Source organism: Lotus japonicus, chromosome 5 (genome assembly GCF_012489685.1).
Source record: "Lotus japonicus ecotype B-129 chromosome 5, LjGifu_v1.2".
Lineage (NCBI taxonomy): Eukaryota > Viridiplantae > Streptophyta > Magnoliopsida > Fabales > Fabaceae > Lotus > Lotus japonicus.
This window is the reverse complement of record NC_080045.1, coordinates 39,903,202-39,919,632: the sequence shown is the minus strand read 5'-3', so window position 1 is coordinate 39,919,632 and position 16,431 is coordinate 39,903,202. Positions and strand designations below refer to the sequence as shown.

Genomic DNA, 16,431 nt, shown 5'->3' with positions numbered 1-16,431 from the left:
TCCAAGCCCATAACTGATTTGATTTCCAAAATAGATCATTTTTCAATCCCCCAAATAAAACACCAAAACCAATATAAGGGAAAGAACAATGCAAAGTGCTTTGCATTCTTCAAGAGGTATAAACATATAAACATAGAGACATGATTAGTAAGACTAAGAAATTGTCTTACTCCAATGATTATGGGAAAATAACCTCCAAAACAGAGGCAAAACCACAACACAAACACTCACACTCACTAATAATAGTGAGTACTATCAGCTAAATAGAATCAAGCATTCCGCATTGCGCTATGAAAATTAATAATAGATACTAAAGATTAAGCATACACAAAACCCTATAACAAAACCCTATAATAGATGATTATAAATTTATTAATAGCAATTGAAAACCCTAGACCCAAAAACTAAATTGTTCTTCTCAAACCAATCAATGAGAGATGTGTGATGATGTTGAATCAGATGGGTGGAGGGATGCCGGTGGCGGAGGGAGTACCGAGGAGGCTAGCCTGCTGGAGCTCGAGGTCGTTGAGCTGCTGCTCGCGGTCCATCTCGATGATGAGCGGCACGACGAGGATGAGGAAGGAGGTGCCGACGATCCAAGCGGCCTTGCCGGTGCTCTTGAGAAGCTTCTTGGCGACGAAGCCGGCGTCGCCGGCGACTAGCCTTCCTCGGGAGACGATGGGGGAGCGTGAGATCCTGGAGATGATGGAGGAGGAGGAGGAGGAGTTGCTTGGCCTGTCTGGGAGAGACACTCCACCTCTTCGGCCTTGCGACGCCATGGATGGATCGGAGTTGGAGAGAGTCGAGTCGAAAATGGCTGCAGCGACACCAGGTAGCTAGGGTTTTAGCTTTGATCAGATAACCCCTTCTCGCGCTTTTTATTTTGGTACCGTGCGGGTGCGGCCCTCACAAGTCACAATCACACCCACCTTCTAGGGTGGGTCAGACTTGTCTTTCACCCAAGCCTAAATATTGATCGGGTCTGTTTTAAACCTGAATTCGTATTCGAAGAAATTTTAAAATGTACGGATTTAACTAAGATTGAACCATAAAAAAGATGAGTCTGAGTTGGTCGAGATGAAAAATTGGATGTAAATTTCAATTTCAATTTCCCATAAAAAAATTATAAAATATTTTAAATTATAAATAATTTTTCATTATGCAAAAAAAACTAATTTTTAATCATATTAATAATTTATTAAAGAAATTATACAATTATTAGATCTTCTAAACTAAATTTTACATAGCACACAATTCCAAGCTAACTATATCATGAGATGTATTTCTAATGTAATATTTTATCAAAGATACATAGCAGATCGTTAAAGCCTTAGAGGTTTGAAGCTACTATTACATGAAATTGTATCAGTGTGATGTTAATTTAAGAAATTGTAATCCTTCGTGCATAGTTCCTACATAGGCATGTTTTGAAACTAATTGGTAAGAGGTGTTTGTGGAACAGGTTAAGACGAGTTGTGCTTACCTTTCATCTGACCCGAAATATTGATCGGGTCTAACTTTTAAACTCAAACTCGTCCCTGGACCTTAAGAAACATAATAGGATTCAGGTTTGATGGACTTGAGCCAACTCGAACCATTACGTTATACCTAGATTCCTTACTCACCCCTATTTTCTCCTTCCCCCCTCCCACAGTTCCTACGACTCAGCACGGGAAGTTACCATTAGAAGGATTTTTTCATTAGTTCCCTTCCTGCCCCTTCTAGAATACACCAGAACTATCTTAGGCCTCAAGTTAATAGAGGTTCTGGTTGGATTCTCATCAAAATCTCACAACAAATTACAAAGCTTATGTCAAACATTTTACCAATAAATTGATGCAAGAACGAAGCAACAAAATACACAACCAAGACAAGGAGAATGAAGAGCTTAGCTTCTGCGTAATTGAGTTATGAGTGATTTTGTAGACATTGTGTATGTTTTACTTTTCAGTAAAAGATCTGCGACAAACCAGACGTATGAATTATTAGCCGAACTCAGTTAACAATTTTGAGTGTACAATTATTCCGAATTTATTTTTTATCACACAAATAAGTCATTACAGAAAGAAAAAAAAAATCAATGTTATTTGTCTTCATAGTTCAATTTCAAAAACTGCTCCATGAATATCTTGGATTATCGAGGGAGAGGGAACAAACCGTCAAAGTAATAACATTACTTATAAATATGGGGTCACTATCCATAGTTAAGGTATACACACTTTCTATCTCAATCATAGTCTAATTTGAGTCTCTTTTGTAGGTGACCCCTCCCCCCACTCCTTCTTATCGTAGCTTGAAGACCGGATCGTTAACACAATTGGATACCAAGTCGACCAGTGAGCCGATCCAAACAAAACAATAGGGTTATAAAATATGAGAGAAATGATTAATAATGTGATAAGATAGAAAATGAGATTAGAAAAAAGCAGGGTGAAAATAGATGCAAGTGAATGATTAAAAATTGAAAATTTTTAGTTCTTATTGCTTAATGCTTATGCATCTTGGTTCCATAGGAACTAGTAGTCCACAATATCATCACTTTCTCGCCTTACCCGAATGCAACCAACAGACCCACCTTGCCTGTGTGGAACCACCAGTAGACTTCTTGAAGGAGGGGAGAAGAGTTCACACTCAGCACTCCATATCATCATTTAGAATGTTATAAAACTCATAATTCTCATTCAGTACCACTCACATGTATGTATCTGACAAATCCAACCTACTTGATGTTTAAGTCAAGGAACATAATTTGCACTTTTCAGTTAACCCCACCCTTGTGACTTCTTTTTCACTCAAATAACCAAATCTCCCCAGGCTGTTGTGCTTTGGGGCTGAGCTTTATAACCTACAAGAAGTTTTATACTTTTATCTTTCCAAGTGTTACATATTTTTCACATAGCAAATCTATTCTAGTCTCTTGATTTCAGAAGAGCACACAAAAGTGAGTTTCCTTCACATGGCTTCTCGTTTGCAATGCATTATGCATGTTTATCTGAATTCTGTCAAAGTCCTATGGTTCTTTGTTTAGCTTATGAAGAATTTCATGTGTATTGAAAAGCTATGTTATACTGATTTCATATGTTGAAAATGAGATACCATCCTTTGGAATTTTCAGCTACAGAATTTACAAAATGGCAGAAGATCTTTCTGGTTTCAACCATTCTTCAATTCTTAATTTCTTACTAATTTGTCAGTTTCATTTTATTGGTTTATCACTCTGTAGTTCTTGCTAGGTGGATTGACTAATTTCTTCTTTTTCCTTAAATGATTTTGGGTAATTTTGTAGATATGTATACCAGAACCAGTATATCTTATACTATTATGTATAACCTTAAGCTGTTTTCTGAAGTGTATCCAAGAGTGAAAGTGAGAGTCCCAGAGCAAAAAGACTTTGTTTATCCTCAAAATGATAGTGGAACTTGGATGATCTTGAAGTACATTGAGTCCCTTAACTACAAAGGTAATTCGTTTATAATTTGATTTGGCTTAGCCACAATGTCTATCTTTTACCGCTGCAAATTTAGTTTCTTTGGCTTCAAAAACGAAATTATTAATCTTTGAGAGCAGAAGAGAAGAATCAGAGCAACTGTTCACAATCAATTTCAAAAGACACCAAGTCTTGTCCTCAATATAGACCAATCAGATCCACTCCTTCAACTAAAGGTTGAGTTTTCCCTTATTAGATGTCACTTTAGCATTGCTTCTTTTGGTAAAGGGAAAAACTGATGTAGATTTTAGTGATGTTTCAACTTCCACAGGAATATTGAAGAGTAGCAAACGAGTTGGTGAGAGTCCAAAGCAAAATGCGAGAGCTAGTTCTGTTATGCGTCCACGTGCAGTTTTATCTAGTCCAGGTAAATTTTTATTAGTCGAAAAATGTTTATGTGGAGCGACGATGTAGTCTCACAACTATCTACTTAGTGCGCTGACAATGAGATGAATGATTAGTCTCATGGTTATCGCTTGAGGATACCCGGTTAACACCGGGTAAAAAAATAGTGGAAGTCATTATGTTATGTGATTACATGCAACAATAGGCTTAGCTGCTATCTGGTTGGGGATCAAACATGGAAACAAAAAATTTAAATGATTTGAACTGTTGTTTTGCTTTCAGATAATGATGAATTAGTCGGAATTATGAATGACTTGAACAACAATGTATCCTCAACTCAGAGAAAGAAAGACACAAGAGGGAAGATCGAATCTCCAGCTAAGGATTTGTGTAACAATGTCAAGCTAGGAAAAACTAAGGTTTCAAAGGAAACAATCCTGTAAAAACTAAGTGCACATTTGATTCCAATCATAAAAGAGGTCATACTACTTGAAAGAAGAGGCATCAAAACTTTGTTGGAATTTGATTCATGTAGTCTGTTAGGATTAATTATATTAGTTTTTAATTTAGGAATCTATCTTTATAGTATCTTTTATATTAAGATGTTATCTCTTATTCTAGTATTATATCTTCTGTATTTCTTAGGGATTAAGTTATTGATATTAGGATTAATTATTATAAATATGAGTGCTCTCCTTAGGTTAGAGTGATGGATTAGTTTATTGAGTTTGTAAAGGGAACCAGCCCTATTGAAGAGGAACCAGCCTCTTGGTTCTAAGAGGAACCAGCCTCTCAGTTCCTATTTATCATTTTAATTTTAATATCAATCTTATATTCAGAAAATACCAAAAATATTCCCTTTTCCCTTATTTTCTTTATCGTTTCTCCACGTTAGGATTTTCGGGTCCTAACAATTGGTCCGATATCCTTAGGTCGCTGGTTCGAATCCGGCAGGTCGGACCAATTGTTAGGACCCGAAAATCCTAACGTGGAGAAACCATAGAGAAAATAGGGAAAAAGGGAATATTTTTGGTATTTTATTATAAAGGACTGGAAAATAAAGATAGATAAGAACTAAGAGGCTGGTTCCTCTTAGAACCAAGAGGCTGGTTCCTCTTCAATAGGGCTGGTTCCCTTTACAAACTCAATAAACTAATCCATCACTCTAACCTAAGGAGAGCACTCCTATTTATAATAACTAATCCTAATATCAATAACTTAATCCCTAAGAAATACAGAAGATATAATACTAGAATAAGAAATAACATCTTAATATAAAAGATACTATAAAGATAGATTCCTAAATTAAATACTAATATAATTAATCCTAACAATACTCCCCCCCTAAAATCAACCTTGTCCTCAAGGTTGGAAGTAGCATAGTAGATCCAATCTTCCCCTCCCGGGTCCCATTGTAGGCGGCAATCCGAGCGAGGCGCCAGAACAGCAAGTGTCCAAGTGTCCAGATCTGGCGGCATTGGAGGAGGTCGCTTGGACAACACATTGAGTACCCATAGTGGCATCGGTATTGAGGGTGCACCCCTCCGCATTGAATGATCAACTTTGTCCACAAATACCAATGTTAATTGTGTACCCAGATGCTTGAAATCGTCTGTATTGCCAAATTTTTCAATCATAACAGCATTCACAGACATTGACAACGGAGCATCTACCATAGAGATTGGGCTGATGTGAGGCATATTGGCAACATCTTCTTGGGGACCTTCTAGAGGAAAAGTAGTGTCTTGCTTGGACTCATTAGAAGTCTTAGAAGTAAGCGCAACATGTTGATTGCTTGAGTCCTCCATCAGTACGTCTTCGCTTGAGTCATCCTTGAGTATGCCTTCTTCTTCCACCGAAATACTAGCAACGGTTTCCCCTTCAGTGTGAGAAGGAGGGGGGAGAGAAGCCTCTGGAGCCAGTGATTGTTCTTCAGCAAGGCTAAATTCTGCATCAATTTCCCTAGCAATCTCCATGGCACGCAACAAAGTTGTAGGACGGAAAGAATGCAACCTATGACGAACCATCAGTTTGAGGCCCCACCGAAAACACTCCAACAACCGCTCTTCAGAAAGACAAGGAACATGGGCCACCACAGCTTCAAATTCCCGCACATAAGCGTCAATAGTACTGCTTTGTCGGAGAGTGTTCAGCCTCTTGTAAATGTTAGCTCGATACCCGTAGCCAAAACGTTGAAGCAAGAGGGAGATGAAGCGATTCCAAGTGAGATCGAGATCTTGATAACAGTAACAATAAAACCAATTATTGGCCTTCTCCCCGTCCATGCTAAGGGAAGCCAATTGCACCTTGACTTGCCCTTGCAAATTGTGGACCTCAAAGATTTTCTCGGCCCGAGCAATCCAAGATAGTGGATCCACCCCATCAAACTTTGGAAACTTTTGCACAATAGCCTGCCATTCCTCCATGATGGAAAAAAACAGCAAGAAACGGCCAGAACAGCGAAAAGTATGCAGATGTGAATAGTGTGCGATGAACAGTACTCGCGGGATGAACAGTGTCGCAGATAAATAGTTTTTTTTTTGGGTTTTCAGCGGCGGGTGTGGTAAAGGCAAGAGGAAGGGTAATGGTGGCTGGCGGAATTTCGATCCGACAGGTCGGACCAATTGTTAGGACCCGAAAATCCTAACGTGGAGAAACCATAGAGAAAATAGGGAAAAAGGGAATATTTTTGGTATTTTATTATAAAGGACTGGAAAATAAAGATAGATAAGAACTAAGAGGCTGGTTCCTCTTAGAACCAAGAGGCTGGTTCCTCTTCAATAGGGCTGGTTCCCTTTACAAACTCAATAAACTAATCCATCACTCTAACCTAAGGAGAGGACTCCTATTTATCATAATTAATCCTAATATCAATAACTTAATCCCTAAGAAATACAGAAGATATAATACTAGAATAAAAGATAACATCTTAATATAAAAGATACTATAAAGATAGATTCCTAAATTAAATACTAATAATCCTAACATAGTCCAAGGTTCCGTGAGTTGAATCTTTCATGGGTATAATCTAAAATAAGAAACATTTATGCGAGTGAAGTTTTGGCAGATCATGCATGCCATTTCAAGGATTCTGTGTTTTAGAAATGGTGACAATTTGGGTACATTAACCATATCTTTGTCACTGTGAGTTGGTATGTCCAACTGAAGGCACTTGTAATTGTTGTTATTGCTAATATACTAGGATTGAAACGGTACACTGAGAAGTGATTTGGCAATTTACCAATAAGTTATACGATTTACTAAAATGAATAATCTCAAAACCTCGATGGATTAGTTTCGTGGCTACCTGTTATGGAATATATTGGGAAAAAATATTTTCTATATATTATAAATATACACTGTTACAGTGGTATTATAATTGTTTTATAATAATGTCATTAGTTTATGCTACAAGCCTACAAGACATAGTTGATACTAATGAGAAAAAAGTTTGAGGAATGTCAATAATACTTAATTTAACATTTTCTTTTCAACACTCTCTTATTAATTAATTGAAATTCATGAGGGTCTTACACTCTAATTGAATTGGAAGTGACACCCTTATTTTTAGAGGATCCCGCATAAATTTCAACCAACCAATGAAAAAGAATTAAAGTAAGTTTAAAATATCTACACTAATAAGAATTTTTAGTAATGCATGAAAATGTAAATTATTAATTATCATCACCACTGACACTTGCGCCACCACCACCACCACCACAATCACTCGCTGCCCCACCACCCTCCATCACTACCGTTGTCACCTCCACCACCATCCTCTACCACTTCCACATCCACCACCCCTGTTGACTCCACTACAACTACCACCACAACCACCATGTCGCTTCCACTGCCCTCAACCACTTGGTAACATCCCCCTCCAACACCACACCTTCACCGCCATCATAACAGCCTCCATCGTCACCGTCACTGTACTACCACCCTCCACCACCCCAACTGTCACTATTACCATCACTAGGTAACATCAAAACTCTAACACCACTTCGACCTGACCCCTCCATTATGAAGTCATAACTACCATCCATTGTCGTGGATCCACAAAGTTGTTAATTGTTGTGACTATTATAGATTTACAAAGTTAACAATTTTAAAACTGAAAACCACAAAAAACAAAAATTAAATTTATAAACCAGAACTGAAAAATCATGTTTTAGTTTTTAAAATTTTCAAACCATAAACCAAAAACCGCCACGAAAATGAGAGAAAACATATTTGTCTTCATATATGACAATATTTTCATATTAAATGAGAGAATAATAGAGATAATAAAGTGGTGACTCAAAGAAGTCTCACATTGACTAGATTAGCAAGTGCACAAGTGCATATATAATAAAGAACACGCACACCCATTGCCTTAAGCCTAAGGTTTTGTGGTGTGTGGTTCTAACTTAGGATTTCTAACATGGTATCAGAGCTGGTCTGATCCAAGCCATGACTTCCGCTTCCCAAAAAAAAAGATTGAAAAAAAAAGCAAAAATGGTAGTCCCATTTGCGCAAGCCAATGCCTCATACTCAGACGAAGGAGCACAAGTCCAAGGAACTCCGATGTTCCCGCTAGAGTACTAGCCCAGACAAAGAAAGTTGAAAGGCAGACTCAGACGAAGGAGCACAAGTCCGACGACCACTGATGTTCCCGCTGGAGTGCAAGGCACAGGCAAAAAAAAAAATGGAGTCTCAATTGAGGGGGAGTAATAGAGATAATAAAGTGGTGACTCAAAAAAGTCTCACATTGCCTAAATTAGCAAGTGCACAAGTGCATATATAATAAAGAACACACACCCATTGCCTTAAGCCTAAGGTTTTGTGGTGTGTGGTTCTAACTTAGGATTTCTAACATTGTTAGAAATCCCACATTGGCTAGAGATGTGGCCAACCAATTTCTAATATGGTATCAGAGCCTATCCTAGATTCATTTGTTGTGAAGACCTCCCGAAATTAGGTCACCCTTTGATGTTAATTCACGCTCCAGATGTCCAGCCTTGGGCGTGAGGGGGTGTGGCCAACCAAATGCTTATAAAGGGTAGAGCAAACCTTAACTCTTGAGCTAGTTTTTGGGTTGAGTTAGACCTACCAATTTCTAATAGAGAAAATGATGAAAAATCAAATAATGACGCATGCATACATGAAATTTAAAATTAAAAAAAATGTAAATTTTTTTAGAAAGCAGAAATTATTAATCTAGATCTAAAGGCTGAAAATCATTCCTCTCACTCTCACATAAGAAACCCTCCTCTCACTTGATCCATATATATATATATATATTAGTCAAAGAGAATACAACTCATAGGCAATAAAGAACCCCAAAACGCGGCCAAACCTAGAAAAACAATCGGCACAAAAAAAATGTAAAATTACTATGCTTGAGAGGTGTTTTCTTTCTTCATGCTAACTTGCTAAGTGGTTGTCTTTATTTAAAACAAATCTATCATGGACAAAGAGAGACTTCTTCTCAAAATAAATTATAAAAAGTTTATAGATAAATTTACGTCTTAAAGGATAATTCAAGTTGTAAAAGTTGATGAACATATAAATATAGGTGTAGAGATTGGTTCCTAAAAAGAATAACAAAAATCCTTCTCGGTGAAAAAATTTTCCCAATAAAACAAAGCCTGAAGATAAATTTAAAATTACGAATTATATAATTACATGGGCGTATCAAGTGAGAGGAATGTTTTATTGTGAGAGATGAGAAAAATTAATATTAACCATTGGATGATAATCAACGCATAGGTAAAACCCCTTATCCTAGACGCGCCTCTATTTTCCTCATCACGCTATTCGCTCTTCTTCCTCTCACTTGATAAGCCCCCTATAATTATTTGTGTTTTTATTTATTTGGAATATTTTAATTTCTCATCCAATTTTCAATTTTTATTAGATTGGATAATTTTTTAACATATCTTTCAAAATGAATATATTCTTTTTGGGTATCATTATTTTTAGATTGAAAAGCTATAAAACCACTGTCCAGTTCCTTGTCTACATCTAGTTTTATTTTATATTGATTTTCTTTTAGGTTCTTTGTCTTACTCTATAGCTCTATGGCGCTTTTGTGGGGGTTGGTTGTTCGGTTTTTTGGTTTGGTTGGCTAGGTTATATCTCTGTTTTACAGGTGTCGTGCAGTTTGATAGGTTTGTTCTTGTCACTGTTTTTTCGACTTCAAATGGGAGTCTTTCCTTGATGCCAAGTGTAGGGGGTTTTGGTTATTGCGGTGTGTTTTTTTGAGGTATTTGAGAGGTTTTTGGCTATAGTTGTTGAGCTTTCGCTGACGTTTTGTTGGCATGGTTACTGTACCCAAGGAAATGTTTCTCAACTTTATATTTTAATATATTATATCTTTCATTTTCAAAGAAAAAAAAAACAGAACAAGCAGGAAAAAAAACTATACATTCTCTAATAGAGGAAGAAACTCTATAGGGCTATAGGAGGAGAGTTTCAATTTTTTAACGCTTCCCTCTCCCTAAGCTTTTGGAGTATTGTAAATTGTAATTTTTTTTTTGGTTACAAGGAGGGGGCTAAGACCCCCGAGCACTAAGGCCAGTGGCAGATTATCTTGAGGACATAGAGTGGCCTAGGCCCTCCCAAAATTTTGAAAAAAACAGTACTATCAATATACATAATACTAATAACACCTTTTTTATGACGAGATATTGGTATCAAAACACCTTTTTGTAAGCTTCCTTGAAGATACTCTTTTGGCTTTGCAAAATTGGTATTCTTTTTCCTTGCTAGGTTTTTCCAAGGGGGTTTTATCCTAGCAAGGTTTTAATGAGGCTTTTTTTGTGAAGTCTATTTTCTTGGAAGTATTAGGTGGGGTAGTTTTGTTGTTGTAGGATCTTTGTCTGTATTTGTTAGTTCTTTTCTTATCCCTTCTCTCCTTTGTATTGGGTTGAAGTACCCCTTGTACTTCTATTCAATATAATTCTTATTGCCTATCAAAAAAAAAAAAAAACTCACAAATTGGATTGAGTTGAGATTTTATTGGAGTGGTTAAAGTGTGATTCTCACAAAATTGTATTTACTAAAAATATAGCTTCTCACAAGAGTTTCAATTTCTTTCTTTTTCGAATGTTATTATTATTTTTCTGAAAACTCTTTTTTGAATATTATTGTTACTAGTCTCACATTGTCTAGATGCATACATAGATAACTTTTATATGGTAGAACAATCTTCAACTCTTGAATTAACTAAATTTTTGGTTGATTTAGACCTCTAAAATTCTAATATGGTATCGCGTAGCTTTTAGGTTGAGTTAGATCAAACCTTCTAAAGTCTAATTATTGAGTATTTCTCTCTCATGCTGCAACATATTGAACTTGGACAATACTCATTGTCTCTACACAAACTTTTATGGGGACGTTTGATACAAGTTTTACAAGTTTTACAAGTTTGAACTTGATGAAAAATTTTCAATGAATATAATTAAAGGTTAAAAGTTGTCTATTAAAATTTTTCTTAATTCTTAAAACATTCTTGTACTGCACTCTATGAGAAATTTATTTTCAAGTATGTTCATTTTGGCCCCTTTAAAGATTTCGGTCAAACTCCGCCACTGACTAAGGCTCACTAAAACCAAACAGAGGGGGCAAGGAACCAGAGTCCTTTAACAGAAGAGAATGGCACTCACCAACCGGGGACTCAAACCAGTGGGCTCCATAAGGGAAATTGTAATATTAAATTGAGTTTAATCACACTATACATTTACACAGTCTAACAATTAAAATATTTAAAATAGAAAATAAAGAATTAAATAAAGATATAAATTTGAATACACATAAAACTTAACCCAGTCTAATTGTTTAGTAAAGAAAGCACTTTCTGAAAGACACGAAAAATATGGATAAATTTGACATTTTAACAAAAAAAAATTTCTGGTAAGAAGCGGGAAAAAAATTCAAGCGCTAATATTTTTCTTCTTATTTTAATTGTTTCAAAATGAATTAGAATTATAGAATCTTTTGATTTTTGTTATGCATATTTCCTTATTATTCATAAAAAAAAAGCATGTTTCCTGACAAAAGCTTGGCTTTGGCTCAAATCAAAGAGTAGGAACTTTAATCATGCTTTGTCAGAATGGGTAAGTGAACCAATTGCTTGCTTGGAGGATACGTAGGTAGCGTTTGGAAATCGTACAGAACGGAATGGAACGAAACAGAACGGAACATGACGGGAAGGAACAGGACAATAATGTTCTGTACACTGCGTTTGGTAAATACATTATGGACAGATGAGAACCATCAAGTTAATTACACATATACCCCTAATAATGGTTTATATATATTAGATAAGTATTTAAAAAACATTTTTTCAAATAGAATATTTTTTTCATATCCACGTTCAAACAAAAGAAAAAAAATTCATATCATATTACATTTTGTTTTATACATATAAACATAAAAACTCCTTTAAAAAAAAGATAAATATAAAAATTGGATTGAATAAAAAGATAACACATTGAAAAAAAAAAAGATAAAGTCAGTTTCAAAAAAAAAAAGAAAGGCTTAATTGCACTTTTAGTCCCTGATGTATCGCCTTTGTGTGATTTCCGTCCTAGATCTTTAAAACAAGTGATTTTAATCCCAAATATTTTCATAATGTGCAATTTTGGTCCTTCCGTCTTTTTTCCGTTAATTGAAAACGGAAAAAGGTGACGTGGCGCTAGTAAAAATTAAAAAAATAACAAACTAAATGTTTTTTAACAAAAAGAATCTTTTGCAATACTTTTTTTTCTTCATCTACATTCCTGAATCCGCCTCCGAAGCTCCCCATATCCTCTCTGAGTCTGGCTCTTCCTCCACCCCTCGCAGCCACCACACCACCCTTCTTCTTTCTTTCTTTCTTTCGGTTTATTCTTCTTCTTTCTATCTCTCTCTTTTTATTCCCTCTTCTTCTTCCTCTTCTTTCTCCCTGTTTCGATTTCTTTTTTTTTTCCTGGACTCAACATCAATCTGAGATTTGTAGAAGATTTCTCAGGTTGTGTTTCTGGCTTTATGGGGGTTCGATGTTTCTAGGTTTTTGGTTTGGGAAAAACATGAATTTGATTCTGGGACGAAGATGAAGTTTGGGTTTTTGGGGGTTCGATGTGTTTTGGTTTTGGGGGTTAGTTTCAAGTGTGTTTTAGATGATGATGGGAAGAAGATGAAGTCTGGGTTTGTTTCTGGATTTTTCCTTTGTTTCCATGTCTTTTTTTCTGGGTTTAATTTTTGTTTGCTGGTTCTTCTCAATGGCATCTTCTTCTCTGGTTTTATGGGTTTCAGAGAAAGAAAGAAGAGAGCAGATGAAGAAGAAAGAAGAAAATTATTTAAAAAAAACATTTTACTTTTTTATTTAATATTTTTTAAAATTAATTAGAGGTGCCACGTCATTTAAAAGGGCCACATCAGCTTTTTCTGTCTTCAATTGACGGCAAGACCAAAATTGCACATTATGTAAACGTTTGGGATTAAAATCGCTCGTTTTAAAGATCCGGGACGAAAATCGCACAAAGGTGATACATCAGGGACCAAAAGTGCAAATAAGCGAAAAAGAAAATACAAAAGACGCTTCTTCCCCAAATTAAACATAACGCTGCAAGCCTGAAACAACAGCTTCAATGGCCTCTCCCCTTTCATGGTCGTTTCCTCTCCCAGCCAAAGGACCTTGCACTGCTACAGCCACCGACAAGCATTGCCTCCATCAAGTCGAGCCCCCATCATGCGCAACCAGTCCGCCACCGGACATCCGCCACGCCGCAACAAGAAACCATTACGCCCAATGGCTAGATCCGTCGTCGTGGATACTCAGGCCGCTGCAAACGAAGCCAAATCGTGAACCAGTGTGTTACCTCGATCTCTTCCTGCACCATATGTCCCTCTCCCTTGGGCGATTTGGGCACCCAGCAATGCATGGTGGTTCTGCCGCCGAGGTCGATGGCGAAGAATGGAGGCCGACGACGGCAAATGAATGGTGGTAACCAGTGATGGGTGAAGAGGCAATTTGTTTTTGTAAAAAAAAATGACAAATTTGAGAAACACAGGTGGCTCAATGAGATAGAGAAGAAGAAAGGGTTAAAAGTTAAGGAAATACAAGAATAGATTCAGGGTAATTTTGTCTTTGTAATAAGTGTTCCGTTCCGTTCTCTTTCGTTCGACCCTTTTTCATGGAACCAAAATGTCTCGTTCCTAGAGTCTCATGTCCTGTTCCGTTCCATCTTAAAAACGTGGCAAACGTAGAACATAACTCATATGTCCCGTTCCGTCCCGTTCAAACGTGTATACCAAACGCTACCGTAGTGTATGCATTCTATGTGTTGACGTTTTGTGTGCTGCCTGGGGATTCATTGCCATTATACAGAGGATATTGTGCTTTTAAAATGGATAGCTTTCAAGTATTTGCTGGTGGAATACACAGTGGAGCTGGAAGGAATGCGAAACTGTAGTTTCTTGATGGTTTGGATTGGCTATTGAAGGATTGAATAGGATCAGAATCTGTATTTTAATTCCCCTTAGAGGTTTTGTTTGTGTCTATATAATCTATGTTCTCTTTTTCCATCTAGGTTTTACCCAAGGGAGTTTTTCTTAGTATGGTTTTAATGAGACATTTTTTATAGAGTCTTACCTCCATGGGGTTTTGTTTCTTTCTCAGCAGGATTATGGAGCTGTATTTTTTTGTATTTGTTTTATCCTGTACTTTTCTTTTTCATTCTCTTGTATTGGGTTGAAGTACCCTTTGTACTTTATTTCAATATATTGGATTGTGTAGAAGTCTCACATTGGCTAGAGATAGAGCATAGATAGCCTTTATAAGGGTAGTGCAAACCTTAACTCTTGAGCTAGCTTTTGTGGTTGAGTATAGGCCTCCCAATTTCTAATATGGTATCAGAGCCTATCCTAGATTCATTTGTTATTTGTTGTGGAGACCTCCCATTATTGGGTCACCCGTTATTGTTGATCCCACGTTCCAGGTTGTTCAGTCTTGGACGTGAGGGGGTGTGTTAGAAGTTCCACATTGGCTAGAGATAGAGCATAGATAACCTTTATAAGGGTAGTGCAAACCTTAACTCTTAAGCTAACTTTTGTGGTTGAGTATAGACCTCCCAATTTCTAATATATTGGTTATAAAAAAAATGTTTCCTTATTCACCTTGGCAAATAGTAATAAAGTTGGTTTTTAACGTAATAATGGTGAATGGGGGTAGTGCGGTGGGCTGTCCCCATTCCACACAACGCAGCTTACTTTCCCCGAGCCTTGTGATGTTGGGTCCCACCTCTTGTCGGCTTGTCGTTTGGAAAGCATGTATGTTGGTCCCTGGGCCCTACCACACTTGCCCATCTTTTTTGTTTTCTTTCTTTCCTTTCCACCCATCTCATCATTTTCTCGTTTCATTTCTCCAACCACATCATCTCTTCTTCTATGTTCTCGCGCGATATGTTGCTGAGAAGGGTAGTTGTTGCACTATATTGGTGAGAAAATCGTTGTGACATGAGTGCAGGGCCGGTCCCGACATTTTGGAGGCCCTGGGCAAATAATAAAAATGGACCCCCAATAAATTTTTTTAAAGAACATTATATATTTAAATTATAAATAGCATCAACAACTTAAAAAATATGTGACTTATAACATAAATAAAATGTCATATTCTAGTCAATATAATCAACAAAAAAAGGCTTATTAGCACTTTTGGTCCCCCAGGTTTCAAAAATGTGCAAACGGAGTCCCTAAAGTTTAAAAATAGCATTCTACTACCCTGACGTTAGTCTCCGTCAGCAGTTTTGGTCCCCGGGCAATTTTCCGTTAAAAAACTAACGGATTCGGGGACCAAAAGTGCAATTGAACCCAAAAATTAATTTAAAAAAGAGAAAAAAAAATTAAAGCCCAGAAAATCATTGATCTTCATCTTCTTCTTCTATCATCTTCATCATCTTTAAACCCAAAACTGAGTTTGACACAAAACCCATTCCCTCAACCACCACTCCTCCTACTTCCTCACCCACCACCACCTGAAACCCACAAAGTTAAAAACAAACCCAGAAAAATAATTTTTCCCAAACCCCATGAACCCAAATACAAGTAGAGAAACAAAATAACAAAACAAGAGGTTCGACTCAAACTGGGTAGTACTAGAAACATCTTTTTTTTTAGTAAACAACAACTAAAGTGGAACATTACAAGTCCATTTACAGAACCAAAGACCAATTAGATTCTTTTCCCTATCATCACTGCTATGTGGTGATCCTCCACTATCATCCTTTTTGGCACCCTGAGAAGAATCCACAGCATCTTCAACTGCACAACTCAAAATTTTCCAAAATATCTACCTGGTCATCGCTAAAAGAACTTCCCTCCGAGCAAGTCAAATCCCTATTCAGATCTGGTTCGCTAGTGCTTCTGTTATAAACCTCATAAGTGTTCCCATTCTCTGCAAATCTCACACTTTTCTTTACTCTAGGCTGAATAACAGACCCAAATTTTCCACTCGTTCCTCCCTCTGAACAGATCCCTGCCTTCTTTTAAACCGTTGGGGATGAAGGTGAACAGATCGGTGGGAAATCCAACACCACAATCCCTGAACAATCGGTTCTTTTTCCTCTGAGAAGATC

General features: G+C 36.9%; 2 protein-coding genes across 3 annotated transcripts; one reads left to right on the top strand and one right to left on the bottom strand.

Moving 5' to 3' along the window:
* Nucleotides 1-121: 121 nt before the first annotated feature.
* On the bottom strand, nt 122-874 carry LOC130721214 (mitochondrial import receptor subunit TOM9-2). Its single transcript, XM_057571977.1, has one exon. It carries the CDS (start codon nt 777-779, stop codon nt 456-458), a length of 324 nt encoding a protein of 107 aa, XP_057427960.1. The 5' UTR covers nt 780-874; the 3' UTR covers nt 122-455.
* A 1,956-nt stretch (nt 875-2,830) lies between these two features.
* LOC130720788 (uncharacterized) lies at nt 2,831-4,392 on the top strand. Of its 2 annotated transcripts, XM_057571485.1 has the most exons (5): nt 2,831-2,941; nt 3,350-3,460; nt 3,568-3,663; nt 3,759-3,854; nt 4,115-4,392. In XM_057571485.1, coding segments are annotated over exons 1-5 (465 nt in total). In that variant the 5' UTR covers nt 2,831-2,940; the 3' UTR covers nt 4,276-4,392. The 2 variants fall into 2 exon arrangements, with proteins under 2 accessions (XP_057427468.1, XP_057427467.1); XM_057571484.1 differs by lacking the exon at nt 2,831-2,941 and having other exon boundaries at nt 2,957-3,460.
* The last annotated feature ends 12,039 nt before the right edge of the window (nt 4,393-16,431 follow it).

Excerpts from the sequence above, each read along its gene's own strand:
- LOC130721214 (XM_057571977.1), bottom strand. The coding sequence starts at position 779 with ATGGCGTCGCAAGGCCGAAGAGGTGGAGTGTCTCTCCCAGACAGGCCA.
- LOC130720788 (XM_057571484.1), top strand. The coding sequence starts at position 3,265 with ATGATTTTGGGTAATTTTGTAGATATGTATACCAGAACCAGTATATCT. Across the intron at positions 3,664-3,758 it reads ATCCACTCCTTCAACTAAAG|GAATATTGAAGAGTAGCAAA; the intron begins GTTGAGTTTTCC and ends CAACTTCCACAG. Across the intron at positions 3,855-4,114 it reads TGCAGTTTTATCTAGTCCAG|ATAATGATGAATTAGTCGGA; the intron begins GTAAATTTTTAT and ends TTTTGCTTTCAG.